This window comes from Spinacia oleracea, chromosome 2 (genome assembly GCF_020520425.1).
Source record: "Spinacia oleracea cultivar Varoflay chromosome 2, BTI_SOV_V1, whole genome shotgun sequence".
Lineage (NCBI taxonomy): Eukaryota > Viridiplantae > Streptophyta > Magnoliopsida > Caryophyllales > Amaranthaceae > Spinacia > Spinacia oleracea.
The window spans coordinates 82,407,007-82,428,720 of record NC_079488.1 but is presented as its reverse complement, the minus strand read 5'-3'; the positions used below and the strand labels follow the sequence as shown (position 1 = coordinate 82,428,720).

The 21,714-nt window shown below is 30.8% G+C and overlaps 1 protein-coding gene and 1 non-coding gene across 2 annotated transcripts; both read left to right on the top strand.

Annotated features, from left to right (window-relative positions):
• The first annotated feature begins 250 nt into the window (after positions 1 to 250).
• On the top strand, positions 251 to 357 carry LOC130468323 (small nucleolar RNA R71). The gene has a single exon (XR_008928714.1). It is a non-coding gene; the product is annotated as a small nucleolar RNA R71 (small nucleolar RNA).
• Positions 358 to 12,408: 12,051 nt separating this feature from the next.
• Positions 12,409 to 19,879, top strand: LOC110800120 (probable glycosyltransferase At5g20260). Its single transcript, XM_022005416.2, has 4 exons — positions 12,409 to 12,636; positions 12,948 to 13,141; positions 15,739 to 16,099; positions 19,211 to 19,879. Exons 1-4 carry the CDS (start codon positions 12,409 to 12,411, stop codon positions 19,877 to 19,879), a joined length of 1,452 nt encoding a protein of 483 aa, XP_021861108.2.
• The last annotated feature ends 1,835 nt before the right edge of the window (positions 19,880 to 21,714 follow it).

The following is a 21,714-nucleotide window of genomic DNA, read 5'->3' as shown; positions in this document are numbered from 1 at the left end:
CAAAGAATCGATCTTCAGGTTCAAGGCTGCCACTTGTGAGGATAATAGAGCATAAGCATCGACATCAAATTTTCCCTTCTTAGATGTGGATCTGGTGGTGCTGTAATGGTTGGCAGCTAAATTGGCAAGAAAATCATAACCTGCATCCACTTCTTTGTCAAGAAAAACACCCCCAGCAGCAGAATCAACCGTGTTCTTTGTTTCATCTTGCAAACCATGGTAGAAAATATGAACCAAGAACCATTTTTCAATGTTGTGATGCGGACACGACCGCTGCAAAGCCTTGAATCTATCCCAGGCTTCTCGAAGTGATTCACCAGGTTCTTGAGTGAATGTAGTCAGCTTATGCCTTATTCCAGCAGTCTTGGTGGGTGGAAAGAATTCTTCTAGAAAGGCCTGTGAAATAGCACTCCACTCTGTCTCCTTGACATCATTCAACCATGTCTGAGCTTTATCACGAAGGCTAAAACCAAACAACATGACTTTCAATTGGTCTTGAGTGACCCCTTGATGCTTGATAGTACCACACAGTTGGTTGAACCTCTGCAAATGGTTGGTGGGTTCCTCAGATGGATGGCCACCAAATTGACTTTGTGAGACCATGGAGATTAGAGCGGGCTTGATCTCAAAGTTGACTGCATCAATAGTTGGCATTGTGAGCCCAGTCGGAACACTATTCGAGGACGGAACCCCATATGATTTCAGGGATTTAGACATCGTGTGACTCGGTGGAGTCTGTGAGTCTTGGGACCCTGACTGCTTCTTCTTTTTCTGTTGCTTTTTTAGTTGACGAAGGGTCTTTCCAAGATCGGGATCGGGAGGAACCAAGGTACCCGTTCTGGCAGACCTGGGCATAAACAACAACGAAATAAAACGCAGTGAGATTTGCCTCAATTGGAACTGAGAGTTCCAATGAGACAATGGAAACAGTTCAAATAATCAAACTAAAACTAATAGAATCTAGCCGTCTTCCCGGCAACGGCGCCAAAAACTTGATGAGTTAAAAAGTGATACCGCAAGTGCACGGTGTCTGTTGTTAGCAGATACTTAGCAAATACGGGTCGATCCCACAGGGAGACAAGTTCTATTAGTTTTTGCCCAATTATACGAACTATTTCAATAACGAAAGTTGAGTTTGAGTATTAACTACTAAAGCTAAAGCAATAATAAAAATGTGTAATTTATCAATGAATTAAAGGTCTAGGGCGTCTGTTCGGTTCACCATGCTTATGCCAATCCAATAACACAATTCAATTCGACAACGAATAAACTAGGCCGAGTAATTAAAGTACATGCTAATCCTACGGTCGGGTCTTAACACTTTCAATTCAACATATGCAGTACGATCGCTAACATAATCAGAATTGCCAATTGTACAAAGCCTCTAAAAACACGATCTTTCGATTCTAATTCCTATTAGCTAGATAATTAATCCATGAAATTGGCCGATAACATGAATCAACGATTAAGAACAAATCAATTGGAATTACTCAATCATAATCTATAAATTAATGAACTTTAATGCATAACGATTATGGTATAAACATGGCTTCCCTTACTTAGCCCTAGAAAAAGACTACTCGCTCATAATTAATTTAACAATCATGAAACGAATAGTAATAATGGAATTCATAATCAACGAACGAATTAATCTAAGGAACGAAAAATAATAAATTTGAATTAGAGAAAAAGAAATTATGAAATTACCTTAGATTGATGAATCAATGAATTCAGAAAAGCGTTCGACAATGAAAAGAGAAAAAAATAATAATAAACGTTCCAAGAATTCTAAGGAAGAAAAATAACATAAGATCCGAGACCTAGGAATATAATTCCCTTCAATATTTATAGGCTTCCTATTTCTGAAATAATAATAAATAAATAAATGAGAAAATAAAAATAGAAGTCGTCAACGATTGGTCGATGGCATGAGAGACATACACAATATGGATTCGTCGGCCTGGACGCACTGTGGGCGCAACACTTCGATGTGGGCAAGCCAGCAACTGCTCAGTGAAGCGTGAGTGAGATGTGGGCGCAGCAACCCTTGCTGTGGGCGCAGCACTTCTTGCTGTGGGCGCAGCACTTCTTGCTGTGGGCGCAGCACTTCGCTGTGGGCAAGCCAACAACTGCTCAGTGAAGCGTGAGTGAGATGTGGGCGCAGCAACCCTTGCTGTGGGCGCAGCACTTCGCTGTGGGCGCAGCACTTCGCTGTGGGCGTAGCACTTCGCTGTGAGCATGGCAGACGATGTTTAGTGAAGCGACGGGGTGATGCGGGCTGGGTGCGGCCACAAAGCTCTAGATATGGGCATAAAGCACTTCGATGTGGCCACATTGCACGATTCAAGTACGATGTTGCGACGATGCTTCCCACATCACCAAGATTTTATGGCGAGCATCAGAAACTAGCTTCATGTCATCCAAAATAACGAATTGCCTCGATGGCCGAATAACTCAAGCTAAGTGAACCGGAACTTCCGCAAATCATTTCCGAAAACTTCATTTTCCGATCAAACACGACGTTTTCAATACGAACCATCCGATAGCCATTCGACCCACCTCTAAATCTCCAGAAACATCCAAATGATTGTAAAATCACCTGAAATATCAAAGAAAACACAAACGGAGCGTAATAGAGTACGAAAACGACGACTTATGCAATAATGACTCTAAATGCAACAAAAATGAGAGAAATGCCTAGAAATGCAACCTAAATGAGCCTAAAATACCCTATATAAATATGATTCATCAATTGTGCATTAAACTACCTATCTTGAAGCTAATCGAGGTAGGCGAGTAGCCATGCCATGTTGTATGGTGGTGTAATGGATGCTGGGTTCCAATGGCCTTGTATCATTAGAAAGAAATAGTATAGGTCTTGTTTATAAACCAAGTTTGTTTCAAGGTCTCTCGGAAAGAAAGTGGTTGCCATGATTTTGAATGTCATTCGAATGGATGGGTTGTGAATTTGTGTTGCAAATGTCGTGTTTGGGTTGTAGTGAGGGATCTTTGTGATCTCTTCCCAAAAGGTGTGTTTGTTGTATTGTGGATGTTTAGGGGAAGTTGGGCGGCAATTTTTTATTTCCCATCCAAAGATGTTTTGGAGATTTGTTTGGTCTTTGTGTAGGAAGAAATAGTTAGGCAAAAAGAGATTCTAGAGGGGGTTTGAGATTCGTCGAAAGATTGGAAGTGCATTGTTCCCAAAAACTCAACTGTTAGCCGGTCGAAGGTGGTTGAGCGAAGCATGGAGTAGTTCCAGTGGTTCACCAAACTAAGTAGATCGCTAACTTCCTAGTTCCCATCAACTCAAACCATCTTCATCAATTCGCATTGTGGGAGTGAGCAATGATTCCTTGATAGGCATTCGCTCATCATCAATGAGCCATTTGCTGGGCACTCAATCCCATTTTGTACTGGTTGAGGAGTCTTCTTGCTCCCTTCTCCGTTCATTGTCCATACTTCGAACCCCTTAACGTCACACCCCTGAATGCTACAAAGTACCTATTCTTTCCCAAAACAACACAATAGTACAACACCACAACAATGGCAATAGCAAATTAAAAAATTCAAGAGAGATAAAAGAGTTAGTTAGCAGAACCTCTCAAACAGACTCAAGTGTCAACATAGCGTGTGTTTTTAAGTTGTAAAATTAGAAAAATAAGAATTATTTTATAATTACTCTTTTATTATTATAGTTATTCATTTTTTGTTACATTTACCGTTAATTTGCTATAATTAGTATGTTTTGTGATATTTTTTCTTACATTATTATAATTACTTTTTCCCATTTAATTACTATTTTAAATTCAAAGTAATTTATTATGGTTATGATTTTTTATTATTATTGTTATAGTTACTCTCACAGTTATAATCCCTATTTTTTTTTATATAGTTACGCATTTTGTTATAGTTATTCTAATAAAATTGAACATAAGATGCGAATAAATAAGGTTAATTTATCCTAAGTAACGTTACTATACTATATTATGTGTAGACACCTAATTTGTGTCTTCCCTTAGGGTCGATGACGATCCTAATCGATCTACCTTCAAGTTGGGGAAACTCCGGATTTCAAAATTCCAAAATTCAATTCCCAAGTTTCTTCTCATCCCGAAACTTGTTTCAAAATTCAATTCCAAATACAATTTCAAAATCCAAACATAATTTCACGAAGTAGATGCCAAGATCAGTCTCCGAGGCACGTTTCCACTCAAAATGTCATCAAACAATTCAAATTCGGGCGGTGACCCACAAAATCGAGCAAAAATCAATACAAATCAGCAAACCCAAAAACGACTAAAAAATTTCGCTTTCATGTACGAAATTCCTAAAGGATTGCTTAACCTCCAAGCCAAATACAAACAAAGGTGCGCTTGTCCTTTAAGGCCACATACTCACATGAACTAGGAAATGCAATAAAAGAGTAAACTTTGAAGGATTTCACTCTTGAAATTCCCTTCAAATGCTCTTCCATACTCTTATTTCAAGTTCAAATTTTCAATCTTTACTAATTTTCGAAAATAATGGTTAGTAAATGAGATTTCACTCTTGAAAATCCTCTTTACAACAATCATCATCCAATTTTACAAAAAACCCTAACTTTTGCAAATGTTTAAGGATGTTTGAAGAAGTGCAAACCCTTGTTCAAACTATAACTCATGATTCGTGAACTTCAAGTTTCATGTTCAACATTGAAGTTCAATATTCAATATCCAACGGTGTTTACATTATAGCAAACTCTCTTTAAATTAGAACACTTTCAAGTTTTGGAGCATATCAAAGATGTGACTTTTCTAGCATGAAGCTTCTGATCTTTGAATATTTAGCCTCCTAATTTCAAGATTCAATATTCAAGTTCAATCTTTATTTCAAGTTCAAAATCGATGATATTTTTTAATGAGCAACCTCATTTTAAAGTTAGATTCATACAAATTGGATTCAAGGGAAAACATTGCACACTTGAACAAAGTTTTTCCCCTTTGAATTTTAAGAATGCACCTTTCAATTTCTTATTGCAATTTCGACTATTTATGCTTTAACTTGCTTATTTAATCGGTTATTTCAATTCTGCACCTTTATAATTCATTCAAATTGTACACCTAGTCCATTCTAGGTGGTGTATAATTTTACTTTTATGCACCCTATACCATATGCTTGTGATGATTTACTTTACTTATTTATTGCTTTCATCACCTCACATGCTAAATACAACAATCTACAAAGTTTGATCACGCTTAAAACAAGATCTAGATTCCCTAAATTTGATTAAAGCGAAGAGATCACCAACACCCTAACAATTTCAATGTTCTAACTGCATGCCAAACTCGCTCCCGAATCCTAATCTCTATTCTATTTTGGATTCCAATGCCTTATCCGAGTCATTGTATTTCCAAACCGACCCTTAAAAAGTTTGGTGGCGGCTCCGTCGAAGTTCCATGTTCAAAGCCGTAGTGGACCTACTCTGTAATACCTCGTATTTTTATAATATTTATAAATATATTTTATTATATTTATAAAGCGTTTTACGATTTTTAGAATTTATTTCGCATTTAAATATTATTTAAATGTATTTCAATTAATTAGAATATTTATTATTTTAATTAATTACGAAACGAATTTAATTTTCGAGTCGGGAAATTTAATGGGTCGCAAGTAATTTTAAAAGGTTTGGGTTTTAAATGAAAAGTCCAACTCGTTTTATTAATCAAGCCCAGTCAAAAGGATTTAGTTCTAAAGCTTAAGGCTAGCCTAATCATTTAAATGCTAAGCCCAATACCAAATTGCCAAGCCTAGCCCACTAGTGATATGAGAGCCTATAAATAGGACTCTCCTCATTAAATGATCCCCCTTACTTTTCATAAACCCTCTCTTTCTTTTCTTTCCCCACACTCCTCCTCTCCTCTCCATCTTGTCCGGCCATAGCCCCGCACAGCATGAGCATCCCTCGTGCCTCGTGCCTTCGTGCTCGCCCGTCGCTGCCCCTTGCTCTCGCCTATTCCCTCTCGCGCACCGCACAGCCCGCCTTCCCTTGCGTGCTGTTGTGCGCGTGTTGATGCTGCTATTGCTGCTGCTGCGTGCCTCGTGCTCGCGCCCAGCACTCGCCCTCTCACCCTCGCTCTCTTGCGCGCCCTTGCGCCATCCCCCGTCGCCCAGCCTCGCGCCAGCGCGCATTGTGTCTGCTGCCTTCGTTCCTTCGCCCGCGCATGCGCACACACGATTGTGTGTGTGTGTTTCGTTGTTCGTTCGTTCAATTCTTTCGCCCAATCACATTAATTCGTGGTTGTTTCGTGCTATAGGCCGGATTGGTATAACGCTCTTCTTCCTTACCTATTCTATTTCAATTTCGTATTTTAAATTATATTATTATTATTGTTTTGAATAATTAAAATGCTGGGAATCGGTTATGAACACCGTACTTTGAGGATTTATATGTTGTGATTCATGAGGCGTATTTTAATTATTAAAGCATGAATTTTTAGATTCGTTTATTTAATAAAGAATTGATTTTTATGATGTTAAATTGGTTTTATTGGGAATTTCAAATTAGGGTTTTAACCTAGACCTAATGGGTCAATTGATTAGCATAATTAGGTGATTAATTTAATTATGATAATCAATTATATTTTCAGATTTGTAAAAAGGTCTAAAGTGTTGATTTTTATTGATTTTAAGGGTGGAAAAAGTATGTTTTCATACTAGGGATTAGTTTTGCAAATTGAGACGATTATTTTATTAAAGGACGATTGAATTCTTAAGTTTCAACAAGGTTTTATATTTTATAAAGTTGCTGGAAATTTAATGAACATGGGAATAATTAAAGTTTCATTATTTTGATGATAGGAGGTGATTTCTAAGTGAGTGCTCGTTTTTGCAAAGTGGCCCCTACGCTTAGGTATTCAAGGTACGTACAAGTCTAGGGCGACCACACTATTTGTCAAGGACATTACATGATTGTTGTTGATGTGAATTATATTATGTGGATTCATATTTGTTTTGGTGAACGATCATGTGGATTATTATATTTGGAATTATTGAATTATTGGTTGAACAAGCATGTTGGGATTTTTATGAGTATGGATTTCATTGTCAATCATGTTATTCAATATTCATGCATGTATGGTTTGTTTCACATGCAAGGGATGAATTATTTATTGTTATGCTATTGTACGGGATGTCTAGCATACTTTTGAGCCAATTATTCGTACCACGTTGTACTATTTATTTTACCACATGTGAAGGGTTAGCTCACTTAAGCCACCGCACATGTAGGGTTCAGTTGGGAATATTCTGTATGAAATGAATTAGGATTTGTCGTGCAAGGGCACAACCCTCATGTTAATAGGCATGATGTGGAATTTCACCTTTTGTGAGAAGGAACCTGGTAGTAATTTCACTGTGTCTTGATTTATTGATCACAAGTCCAAAAAGATTAAAATGAGATTGTTTTGGTTGTCGTTTATTAATTGTATGTACGTAAGTGTGTTCGAGTCTCGAGTTCGCCTTAATAAAATATTAATAAACATAAAGTACAACCAGAACAAGCTTCAAAACTCTTGGAACGTATATACCTTGAGTATGAACAATGGGGGGAGACTTGCCAGAAAGCTTGATCTCCTACTAATGATACAAGACGTTGTTTCATTCATATTATGCGCTGGAATTCCGTCGGTATAGCCCGACACTCGGTATGGTCCGTTATTTATTATTTATTATGGTGTTTGGTGGGCTCCCAACACCCTTCCTTTATGGAACATTCTTTTGGCCCGTTCGAAGCTTATTCTAATTAAATTGTGAGTCAAGAGTCAAGTCTTGTATTCATGATTTACTTGTTATCTATTAAATGGCTTTTGCATGTTGATTAGTACTTAGTGAGTGATGTATGTTTATCGTTTTATTTCACTCTAGCCTTGTAAGTACTCAGCTTTTGCTGACTACGTGCTTTGTGTCTTTTGGTCATGGCCTTTGCCTTAATGACCCTATGATGATCCATCATTTGCACTTGCATTTTTGGGGAGTAGAATAATATAGCAGGTTGGTAGATCGAAGTACGATCGAAATCATGTGGCTTGGGATGATTGAGAGAGTTGCATGCTTTCGTACTTTAAAACTATTTTATCTATACTTTAATTGTGTTTTGAATTGTTGAACTTTTAATACTTTGGTTTTTGGGCCATTATGGTTCCAACTTGTGGGAGGCCTCGATAATTTAATTATTTATGTTTTGAAAAGTTAGTTGACGTTAAATTCCGCTGCGTAATTTTGGTAATAGCCTTAACCGTTATCACGGTGGCGCTAATACTTTAATAATTCCTTTATTTTAAGTTGGAAAATGGTTTTATAAAAGCAAGGAATTATTAGGGTGTTACATACTCTATCTTGAATTTCTATTTTTCAATGTTCAAAAATCGGTTAGGGTCATTAGTGTGATTCTTGAAATTGGCTCCCCTTGTGGGTTGGATTGTTAAAAATCAAGCCAACTCTCGTAATCACACTTCTCGAAACCGGTCTAAGTTTAGTGTGTTTGGAAAATTTCAACCGGATTTTGTCAAGCCTCTAAAACTTGCATTCAAAAATAGAAATATACAAGAAAAATTTGCCCCCTACACTATGTGAAAATGTGTGAGCATAAGCGGGAAAAACAATGGGCCGCTTGTTTGTTTAATTTCACGTGATATGACATATAGTTAGTTATATTTTACCCGGGCTCACACTAATTTAAGTGTGAACCTGGTCCATGCGAGTTATTTTTACCATTTAATCTATACATTTAAAATATTTTCTTTTATATTGTATCATAAATGTCCTTTATACTCTATCAAAAATAGTGCAAATGATTATTTTAATGAATTAAAATCATTAGAACACTAAACCTTTCACACTTTCCCATTGAAACATTAAATCTCTCACAATTTCCCAATACCATATTTTGGGTAAAAGTGAAAACATTATAAAAAAAAACGTAATTTGTATTTTTCATAAAAAAGAAGGAATCTTTATCAATATTAATTAGTTGTTAAATCGCATGTATGATACCAAACGTAAAGAATAAAAAGGGGTCGAAGGATAATATCATACGATTAGAAATAATATAATAATAAATTATTGTTTAACGACCTTAAATTGCTTTGTGATCCAGGTATTTATATTTTATATTATATCGAGTTATATTAATAAGGAAAATGCACTTTAATAACACCACATAATATCATAAATCCCTAAAAAAATATCATGTTTAATTTCACTCAATTACTCATATTTTAAAAAAAAAAAAAAAAAACTAAATTTACCAACTTTTTTTGTATGTGCGTGAGCGAAAAAATATTACAATCTGTTTTCAATCAATGGATAATTTAACTATTGCAAGATTTTTTTATTATTTACTAAAAAATATTCAAATTTATAATTTAACGTAACATTTATAGTACATATAAGCTTTTAATGAAATTCAATCAAACTACTCTAGAATTTAGTTTATGAGATGGTTCAATTAAAATGTTCAAGTTACATGAAATCATTTAACTATGACATTACATAAAAAAAATACAAAATAAATACGATCATGCATGTAAGTATAACATTCAAAACTAATATTGTTTCAATTATATTGATCACATAAATAATAATTTGAGTACACTACATCGATTACTAGTATAATTTGTTGGATTAAACTAAATGTTAAACTCTCAAAACCAAGTCCACTTTCGCAAAGTTACTTATTTTGTTGTAAAAGTTACCGTCTAATATTTTGAATCACCCTTATTTAACATAATCGTTTAAATAATGTTGTCATTTAAACATACAAGTAGCCCATGTTAAAACTGGGTTTTTACCGCAAAGGTGTATCAAGCCCACTTGGGCGTGAGTTATTTGTTGGTTGTAAAATCTAGTTAGAGTTTTATTGTCTAGAGTTACCTATAATATAAATATTTTGGCATACAAAGTATATCTCATCGGTCTTGTCATTGAATTTGAGAATATGGTTCGTAATTTTAGTTGTGCACTTAGTTAATGATGAATCGATGGCTTTACTATATGTTATTGACATTTAGTTACTTCACTATATGCGAATCCTCAAAGAGGTAAAAAAAATGCTATTTGTAGAAAAAAATATCAACTAACATTTTTTTTAGGAAAAAATCGAAACGAGTAAAAAAAGAAATTGACAGGTCAACGATCCGTGTGAAAATCAAGGACAAAGTTGGAAATTGAAGAGTATAAATAATTTGCGTCTTAGGAAATTCAAAAAATCAAAAAATTATATCATCTTTCCTATGCTCTATTTTTGAAGTTGTATCAATAGCTTCCCAGTTGGTATTTAGTGTTAACAATCCAAAAAATCAACGCAGACACGACAAAAATAACAAGAGACACAATATTGGTTTTATTTTCCTTCAAGCTATGTGAAAGAGGTTGATGGAATACTTTTCAAAAATTTTGAGGGTTTCACCAATTTGTCTGTTTGCTATGAAAGGGAAGCAAACAAAAATATTTTCAATCGATTTTTCCTTTCTTTGTGAACAACAATGAAACCATATACAAAATTACATAAAATATTTACGAAGTGCAAAACAAATTCTATTATGCATGCAAGTATCAAATTCAAAAATAATATTGCAAATAAAAATATTTCTTTCAAAATATTTCTTATTAATTAAATAGTTTAATGTTTTCAGTTAAATTTCCAAAAAAAATATAGAAGTATATATAAGAATAGTATAATGTTTTACTTTTTTTTTATTGATATTAGTTATCAAAGTAAATGAAACAGGCATTACCCATAACTAGTAATACTAGTGTCATTCCCGTGCGATGCACGGATTGTGTAAACATATACATTACCATAAAAATGATTTGCGGAGTAATACAATATGAAACATTTTTCTTATGAGATAAAATATAAATTTGTATATATGTTAAAAGAAAGACACGACACAACTATGTTGGTTAGAGTACAAAATTTATTTTACACTCCATATGTTATGTTATGTGCTCCTTTTGCAACGGAGTCGGGATTTACGAATTCACCAACACACTTTACACGTTCATCTGAATGAAAAGAATTAACGTTTAGGGATCTTGTCAACAAATTCAAGAGCATTAGCTTGTGATAGTTCTTCAGGCTCGTCGGAATCTACATAACTCAGTCTTGCCACATCGTTATCATCAGATTTTATTTCAGCAACATCCTCATCAATCCTAACACTTAGCAGAAAATTGTAAACCCAAAAATTGAACAATTATTAAATTAAAAAATCAGAAACCCTGACGATATAAATTAAATTTGAAACGAATGTAAAAAGAGGAGGAAATTTACCAGGCGTAGAAAAATCACCGAGATTTGGATTCAAATTCTTAATAGTTGGTCTACTTTCATAGTTACCAGTTCGACAAGATCTCATGATGTTCCACTAAATCTAGGTAAAACCTTAAAAAAATCAATAAACCTTAATCTCAAGAATAATCAAATTTTGAATAACAACAACTTGTAGGGAGAAGCTAAAGAGGGGAGAGAGAAAATGAGTGTAAAACTGAAAAGCGAAGAAGAAGAACGAAGACAAGACTCAAGAGTGTTGTCGCGGTCGAGTAGTTCCATGAGCGTGAGGAAATATTTAGGAGGGAAGTGCGTTAATAATTAGTGTAATTAGTAAAGGTATAATTAACGTTTATTTTAAAGTAATACGTACTCTGTACGGAGTAATAAATATAGGGTACTTGGGTCCCTGTTTTTTGAGCTGAACTGAACAGAAGTGGATGCTCATAAACTGAACTGAAATTAACTAAGCTGAACTAAAAATTGAATTGAAATTACCTTAACTAAATAATAATTAAAAAATAATGAATAATAATAATAATTATTATTATTATAATAATTGATGTGGGAACTTTTTGTTGGTGCTGAAGTGTCACCTTTTTCACGGAGGTATCATGTATGCGCTGGCACAATCTTCTTACAACCTGCAAAACAAGAATATTCCCGTATGAATATTCCCTCCAATGCATAAGTAAGTATTTGATAGAAAGAGAAATTTTAGGAGTGAGGGCTTGTGTATGTTAGGTTTCAGGTTCGAATCCTCCAACCCCATCTGTAATTTATATTCATCCGTAACACAAAAAAAATAAAAATAAACAATCACTATTATAAAAAAGTTATAAAATACATAAAAGGAAACAAATATCCATAACTAGTAGTAGATCCAAAATACCTTTATTATTATAAAATTATATTATCTTTTTTTTTGTGCGAAAATTATATCAATTAAATGACCTCATGATGTATAATGTAATTAATGTTTTCATCAATTAATATAAAGTAATCAAAATACAAAAACGGAGAATATATATAAGAATGAAAGAAATCAAGAAGAAGAAAAGAAAAGCTTCACAAAGTGCATGGTTAGTGTGAGTGCCATGACTAACTCAACCACAAAATTCTTACTATTACTACTACTCCCTACTTTTCTTCTAATAATCTTCTTCTACTCATATTTTTTCAACCAAAACAACTTCAACTTCAATCCTACTTTGAATAAGCTTTTGAAACCGCCATCGAATCCATCCATAAACATTAGTAATCAACTTGATAATAATAATCATGTTCGTCTTCGCCATAACATCTCATTTTTTACCTTGCTAAAAGTAAGTTTTTCACAATTTATTTCCTCTTCATTTTTTTTTGTATAAACAACAAATTTCCGAGTCATGAATAACTAGGGTCCGAATGATGTATGAACCTAATGGTTAAAACCGAGAGCCTGGGTACGCGAGGTCTTAGGTTCGAATTCCCCTCCCCTATTTGTAATTTGTATTGCTCTTGTGCCTCATTCACAACTAACCTCGGACGTAGCCTTTAACTTTTTATATATGTTGATGATTTGGTCTTAAATTATTTTACGTACTTGTAAGAAAAGTATTAATTTTTTTCGTTTTTAAAATGAGGGATTGAACAGAAGAAGCTTGAGAAGAAGGAGAAGAAGAAGAAGAAGAAGAAAAAGAGCAATTTGGAGAAACTTGAGGAAGGGTTAGCTCGAGCTCGGGCTGCAATCCGAGAAGCAGCCAGAACCCGGAATTATACGTTGAAGGAAGAAGTTACAACCTTTATTCCAAGAGGTTCCGTTTATAGGAATCCACATGCTTTTCATCAGTTGAGTTTTTCTTTTCCTTTTATTTTTCCCACATTTTACTTCTCTTTTAATACAAGTTAACTATCTATAATTAATTTTTGGCATTAGCTATTTATTTTCGTAGAATCCTAGTAGCTGCATTTTTCCCATGTTAGTTTGGCTCATGGTTTAAACCAATATAACTCTATTACATATGATATTCTATTAAGTAGGCTAACACGTAATCTTCAAAAGTATTCACTTTTACGTGTTCTTTAGAGCTTTTGTTTTTAAATAAAACATCAGACAATGTGTTTATCTAAACCTTATGTAAGGAATTGAATCCAAAAATTTGTTTTTATTTCCTAATTAGTATAACTACACTTATTGACATCATCATAGGAAGTATTTAAAATTTATAACTTTCATCAATTTCACATTAAAAATTTAATATTCGCAAAATGATTTAAAAAAACTTATACATGAGGGTCTTATATCTTTTACAATCAAACACATTGTGATTTATTCAAATGGTTTTGTTTGATCAATTCGATAATTATAATCAATAAATAGTTAAACATACTTTCTAATCAAACAGTTACACTTTATCACGTATAGTTATATTTTTTTTAATAATGACATCATTAGTCTTCTGCGTATATTGGTCTCATATAAAACATGCTTAACAACTTTTTGATTGCCAAAAACAATTTTCAATTATTTGAAATCATGATAAAATACTTATGAGAACGAACGCACGACTAAATTAATTCTTCATTTTGTCTTATAGAAATGTGTACTTGTCAAAAACAAAAATAAGTTTGTCAAACATACTTCTTTAGTATTCATGTACATCTCTTATTAGTCTAATATTGTTATAACAATTATCCGACCTCCATATTTGAACAACATGATTAAGTTGGATTATATTCCATTTATATATTTGTTTTAAAATGACGTCTTTTTCAAGTATATACTCCGTAATTAATACCACTACTCTTAAGAGTATATAGATAACTTTACCGGCTATCACCGACATACATTGACGAAACCACATCGGATCATGGATGATCCTCTGACATTCCATATAAAAACATAAATTATAGAAATTATTATTTTTTCATGTTTCCCTTCCCCTTAATTACACTATAATTTTGCTAGTAAACAACATCTCGACCAACTTTAAAATCCTGACTCAGTCACTGTCAACATATAGATGAATTGTTTTTTGTACGTATTTGCTCGATCACACCGAATAAGAGAATACACTAACGAGCTCTTGATCTAGTGGCAAAAACGGATGATAAGTGTCTCATAAATCACATGTTCGAATTGCAAGCTACCAGCCTACCATCAGTTTCTATTGGTATGGATCGATTACTTACATGTTACATAAAAGATCAATCATTTATTAAAACTTATAAGTAACTTACCCTGTCTAATACATAGAATAATATTTATGTTTTGTCTAAAAAAATATTTATAAATAATAAATAAAATAATTGACCTTGGTGGTAGATATTTAGATAGTGATGTATATTTTTGCATTAATAAATTTATTAAAATTTTATATTTCTAAAGCGAAAATGATAAAGGCTGCTACACGCGTCCTTTAAGTCATGTCACAATGATGACATGACATGCTTATGCGTCATGATTTAAATTGGAAACTAAAATATTTAACTTATATAACCTATTAAACATGTTATAAAAAAGGTAGTAAAATCTTAATATTTTAATTTGTTTCCTTCTTCATATCGACTACCTTATTTACATATTTTCATACAAAAAATATTGTATTGATAGTAAAAATATTTTGATGACGCATAACATACGTGGCGCCTATATGTACCAATGAAACTCCGTCACGTAAAATTGGTACAACTAAATGTTATCGCAACTTGCGACCTTTATCATCACCCAAGTACATTATTCTTTAGTCTTTGTTAGATATTGTCATGCACTTGTACATTACACCAGTGTTATGTATGTCACATGAACTTCAGCCGTTTATGTGTTTGAGTTAAATGTACACATTTGAACGTGTCCTCGTGGTTTTTTTCGCCCCAAAAATTTACATTTCAAAATGTAAAAAATATTATACTTCTCGATTAATACTTGATCTATATATACTAAGGTAAGATTTGATTGTACCTCACAACTTTGAGTTTGTATAATTGACAAATACCAATACAAAACCCTTAATTTGGGGTGGAAATTTCCATACTCCCCCAGCCTAATTAGAGTCGTCACCAAAAACCTTATTTTTGTATCTTCATACTACAGGTGAACCAAGTAAGAACATTTATCTAGTTTAAAAACTTCAAAGTTTTAAAATTAGCTTTTCCAAAAAAAAAAAAAATCATCAAAACTTTGGTGCACGGTGCCAAGGCTCCCGCTCACCCCATGCTCTGCCCCTGCCCACAAAAGAATTTTGTCTTTTACTTAATTCGAGTCGGATTGACGTAGGTTCTGGTCCGATAAGATACATCTCTTTGCCTATCAAAAGAACATACTTATATAAAAGTATTACATTTATACAATTATGTTTCGTATCATACTTATAGAATACAGTAGTGTATTTGCTAATAGTTTTTATACTTATAATATAACAATGAACGGTAATTAAAATAAGCAGGAGTCACATAGAGATGATAAAAAGATTAAAAATATGGACCTATAAAGAAGGGGAGCAACCCTTGGTACATCATGGACCTTTGAGCAACATCTATGGTGTCGAAGGCCAATTCATCGAAGAAATGGAGGGTAAGACGACGAGCAATAAGTTCATGGCTCGTCACCCCGATGAGGCGCACATCTTCTTTCTTCCTTTTAGCGTAGCCAAGACGGTGCAATTCCTTTACCGGCCCCTCGTCTCCTACAACCGTGGACCTCTACATAGGGTGGCGTTGGACTATGTCAATGTGGTGGCTATGAAGTATCCTTATTGGAATGCAAGTCATGGGGCTGACCATTTCATGGTATCTTGCCATGATTGGGTATGTACGTTACTGCGTATGTCTTTCATGTTTTTAATGCATGATTATTCAAAATTTAATTATATTCATATCCAAGGAGAAAATAAATCTAGTTCTTTATATAAAATCGCGTTATATGATCCAATAAAATAAAAATAATAATCAAGGTTAACATGTGAACATACTTGTCAGACACACACACACACACACACATATATATATATATTGTTGTGTCTAACCACGAGATATATAGATAATTTAATATAAAAAGTAGTTACATATCTTAGTTAGGGTGCGTTCTATTCAACTTATTTGACCTGAACTTATATGAACTTATCTGAACTTATTGGAACTTATTGAAACTTATTGGAACTTGTAATAAATAATAAATATTCCCTCAATTCTTGTTTATTAGTCCCTTTTCCGTATTGGGATGTTTTTTTATTAGTCCCTTTTAGTTTATTTCCTTATTTGTTCTACAATTATTCTCCGTTTACTCTTATATTGTATTACAATTGTAATTTCCTTTTCATCCCAATAAATAGGCAAGTAGTCCCTTTATTTTCTTATTTAACAACACCAAACACTCCACCTACCCATATTTTCTTAATTTCCTCTCTCTCCTACCACATGAGTGAGATTCTTTAAAGATTCGCATTCAAGGTGTAATTTAGTGGATTGTTCAATATTCCATAAGACACTAATAAACAAGAATGGGGAGATTAATTGATAATTAATAGATAATAGTTAATAGTTAATAGTTAATAGTTAATAGTAAATAGTAAATAGTAAATAGTAAATAGTAAATGGTAAATAATAAGTAATAAATAATAGTTAATAGTTAATAGTAAATAGTTAATAGTAAATAATAAATAATAAATAATAAATAATAAATAATAAATAATAAATAATAAATAATGAATAATGAATAATAAATAATGAATAATAAATAATAAATAATAAATAATAAATAATAAATAATAAATAATAAATAATAAATAATAAATAATGAATAATGAATAATGAATAATGAATAATGAATAATAAATAATAAATAATAAATAATAAATAATCAATAATAAATAATCAATAATAAATAATCAATAATAAATAATAAATAATAAATAATAAATAATAAATAATAAATAATAAATAATAAATAATAAATAATAAATAATAAATAATAACTAATAAATAATAAATAATAAATAATAAATAATAAATGATAAATGATAAATAATAAATGATAAATAATAAATAATAAATGATAAATGATAAATAATAAATAATAAATAATAAATAATAAATAATAAATAATAAATAATAAATAATAAATAATAAATAATAAATAATAATAATAAATAATAAATAATAAATAATAAATAATAAATAATAAATAATAAATAATAAATAATAAATAATAAATAATAAATAATAATAATAAATAATAAATAATAAATAATAAATAATAAATAATAAATAATAAATAATAAATAATAAATAATAAATAATAAATAATAAATAATAAATAATAAATAATAAATAATAAATAATAAATAATAAATAATAAATAATAAATAATAAATAATAAATAATAAATAATAAATAATAAATAATAAATACTTCCTCCGTCTTTTAATACTCGCAACGTTTGGACTTTTCACGCATGCCAATGCACAACTTTGATCATTTATATCTTAAGTTCTCTTTAATAAAAAAATATGAAAAGTTGATATTTTGAAAATACACATTGAGACGAATCTAACAAGATCCCACATGACTATGTTTTATGTTATAAATAAAACACCAACAATAATCAAAGTAGATTATGTGAATAGTGTAAAAAATCAAAACGTTGCGAGTATTAAAAGACGGAGGAAGTAATAAATAATAAATAATAAATAATAAATAATAAATAATAAATAATAAATAATAAATAATAAATAATAAATAATAAATAATAAATAATAAATAATAAATAATAAATAATAAATAATAAATAATAAATAATAAATAATAAATAATAAATAACAAATAACAAATAACAAATAACAAATAACAAATAACAAATAACAAATAACAAATAACAAATAACAAATAACAAATAACAAATAACAAATAACAAATAATAAATAATAAATAATAAATAATAAATAATAAATAATAAATAATAAATAATAAATAATAATAATAAATAATAAATAATAAATAATAAATAATAAATAATAAATAATAAATAATAAATAATAAATAATAAATAATAAATAATAAATAATAATAATAAATAATAAATAATAAATAATAAATAATAAATAATAAATAATAAATAATAAATAATAATAATAAATAATAAATAATAAATAATAAATAATAAATAATAATAATAAATAATAAATAATAAATAATAAATAATAAATAATAAATAATAAATAATAAATAATAAATAATAAATAATAATAATAATAATAATAATAATAATAATAATAAATAATAATTATAATAAATAATAAATAAGTTATAAGTAGTAAGTAAATAAGTAATAATAATAATAATAATAATAATAATAATAATAATAATAATAATAATAATAAGTAACAAGTAGTAAGTAAATAAGTATAAATAATAATAAAAAATTAATAATGACAATATATTAATAACTAATAATAATTAATATTAAAAAAATAATAATAGTAATATTAATAATAAGAAATAATAACAAAAATAATATTATTATTATTATTAATGTTGAAACTTATTTGAACTTATATGAGCTTATTGAAACTTATCTGAACTTATTGGACCTGAAACTTATTTTTTTAAGGGGAATAGAACGCCCTCTTAGTAAAAATATCATATGATATCTACTAACTAAGATAACTAAGTAATTATCCTCAACTGTCTTTCACGTTTTTAAAACGCATGATTATATTCATAACTAGAGGAGGAAATGTGGTTCCTCATATAAAATCACGTCGTCGTGTGATCGATAGTCAAGGTTAAGGTACATACATACTTATCATTATTCTTAAATGGGGTGGATGTATGTTTGACAATAACTGACTCATCTTGATTTATTATGTAAGTTTTTCTTACTTATAACTAACGAAACTATTGGTATGATATGTGGTTTAGGCACCAGATATATCTGATGCAGATCCAAAATTGTTCAAAAATCTTATAAGAGCACTTTGTAATGCTAATTCATCAGAAGGGTTTCAACCGATGAGAGACGTCTCCATCCCGGAAATTAAAATCCCAGTCGGAAAGTTATGTCCTCCGAGCTTAGGGTTGCGAATTAGTAAGCGTCAAATATTTGCATTTTTCGCCGGTGGTAACCATGGTCATGTAAGGACATACTTATTTGAGCATTGGAAGGAAAAGAAGGATGAGGACATTCAAGTTTACGAGTATCTTCCCAAAAACTTAAACTACTTTCAAATGTTAGGGCAAAGCAAGTTTTGCTTGTGCCCTAGTGGTTACGAAGTGGCAAGTCCAAGGATAGTTGAAGCTATCCACGCTGAATGTGTACCGGTGATCATCAAAGATAATTACTCTTTCCCATTTAATGATGTTCTTGATTGGAGTGAGTTCTCAATTCATATTCCGGTGGCGAAGATACCTGAGATTAAGACAATATTGAAAGGGATTTCCTTCAAAGATTATTTGAAATTGGTTAAAGGGGTGAGGAGTGTAAAGTGGCACTTTACATTGAATAGGCCTTCTAAACCATTTGATTTAATTCATATGATGTTGCATTCTATATGGTTAAGGAGGCTTGATATAATATTACCATATCAATAAATAGTTTGAGATCCTATTAACATCATCATAAAATGTAAGAATATCAGTTCAATATTTCAAGCTCAAATCAATTTTTGTTTTGAATGAAATTGGAGTGTTGACCAACGTATAAGGTTAATAAAATGATCATAGAAAACTACAAATTACTATGTACAAATTACTTATCCTATTTTCCAACACTATAACTACATGTACATGTTGCATTTACTAAAACGACAGCTCGAATCTCCTCTCGATCTTATAAGTTTAATGGAATATTCTTCAATATATATTTCACCAAACGATAACTCAAATTTTCTCTCGGAGCATCAATGTGATAAATTAGGTGCACATTGTGTACCTCTTATCGACTTTTACATTATTAACTAGTGTATGGCTCGGACAATACCCCGATTGCTACATTGGATAGTTAAAATTTTAGATTTTTCTTGAGCTCAATATTTAACAAAATACATGTATACCATAAAGTGAAAAACATCCATAAAGCTCGTCAACTAAACAGACACACTACGTCATTTATCATGCCAAGTAATTTTTCAATTAAATCATTTTACAATTAGTATAATTTATTTTATAGAGGAACTAAGTGATTCGAATTAATAAATAACAAATTAGATTTATGCAGCCATGCGAGGGAATTTATATAGTTGATGCTTATGAGACTTATGACATCATGTTTCTTCATAGTTGTCCTAATTTTTTAATTATTATTTTTTTCCAAAATAGTCCTGTTGAGTAATATAGTGTTTTGATGATTATGAACAAATGATGATTATCTAACTAATGTGTGTATTGTTTAGATGTGCATGAACAAGTAATGAAGGTCAATAAAGATCATTTAGTTGGAAATTTCTGAAGATATATACAAGAAGAAGTGAAGTTCCTGAAAGGAACTCAAGAAGTGAAGGGAACTTCAGAAGAGAAGTCTAATTATATAAAAATACCATTAGACTTAGAGTTTGTGTCCTTAACTACTGCATACTTGTTTATTAGTTTAGTTTTCTCCATCTTGCTTATATTGGTTGTCATCACTGACTTTATGGTTTTGATGACAACTAGCAAACGACTAACCTATGTTTGAGTTCCAATATGTATACGAAACAAATATAGGTTTGATGAAGAAACAAACAAGAAGAGTTCAAGTCAATAAATCAAGTATCCAAGCAGCAACAAAGTTCTTCAACGGAACATAAACAGATCAGTTCCTCAGCAGATCCTACGAGAAACAACAAGTATAAAGTTCCTGAGTAGGAACAAGCATGGAGAAGTTCCAGAGGCGGAACTATCAACATGAGGCTCTTGAGTTGGAGCATCATGAAGCATGAAGAAGAAAATAAGAGTTTATTTTCTAGGATTCATGTAAGTATCTAGAAACTTGAATAATTGAGGAACACGGTGCCAAAAGGAACTTGTCGGAACTTATGAGAAATAACGTCCGTTTATCTTCCTAGAATACTCCTAGTTTTAAGGTAATTTTAAGTGTCAATAACGTGGCTTTTAACACTCCTAGTTGTTAGGGAATTACCTTTGACTTTGAGTATTTATCTCCTAGTAAAACTCTATTTATTTATGTTTTTAAAATAAAAGATAATTTTTACAAAATCTTATTTTAGTTAGAATTCTGATTTTTTTATCATATATTTATTTATTTATTATTTAAAATTCGTTTCTAATAATGTCCTATTTATTCTAGGATTTGTTTTGAATATCTTTTGTAGTTTAATGTGTTTAAAATTTTATTTTTAATAAATAAAAAATAATTAATCTCTTTGTAAAATAAAATCTGATTGTTAGTTATTTTATTTTAATAAAATTTCTTTTTCTATTTTATTAAA

What these genes read in the sequence shown, in the direction of transcription:
- LOC110800120 (XM_022005416.2), top strand. Translation starts at nt 12,409, where the DNA reads ATGACTAACTCAACCACAAAATTCTTACTATTACTACTACTCCCTACT. An exon ending in CATTTTTTACCTTGCTAAAA is followed by an intron (nt 12,637 to 12,947) that starts GTAAGTTTTTCA and finishes GGGATTGAACAG; the next exon opens with AAGAAGCTTGAGAAGAAGGA. An exon ending in TGGTATCTTGCCATGATTGG is followed by an intron (nt 16,100 to 19,210) that starts GTATGTACGTTA and finishes TATGTGGTTTAG; the next exon opens with GCACCAGATATATCTGATGC.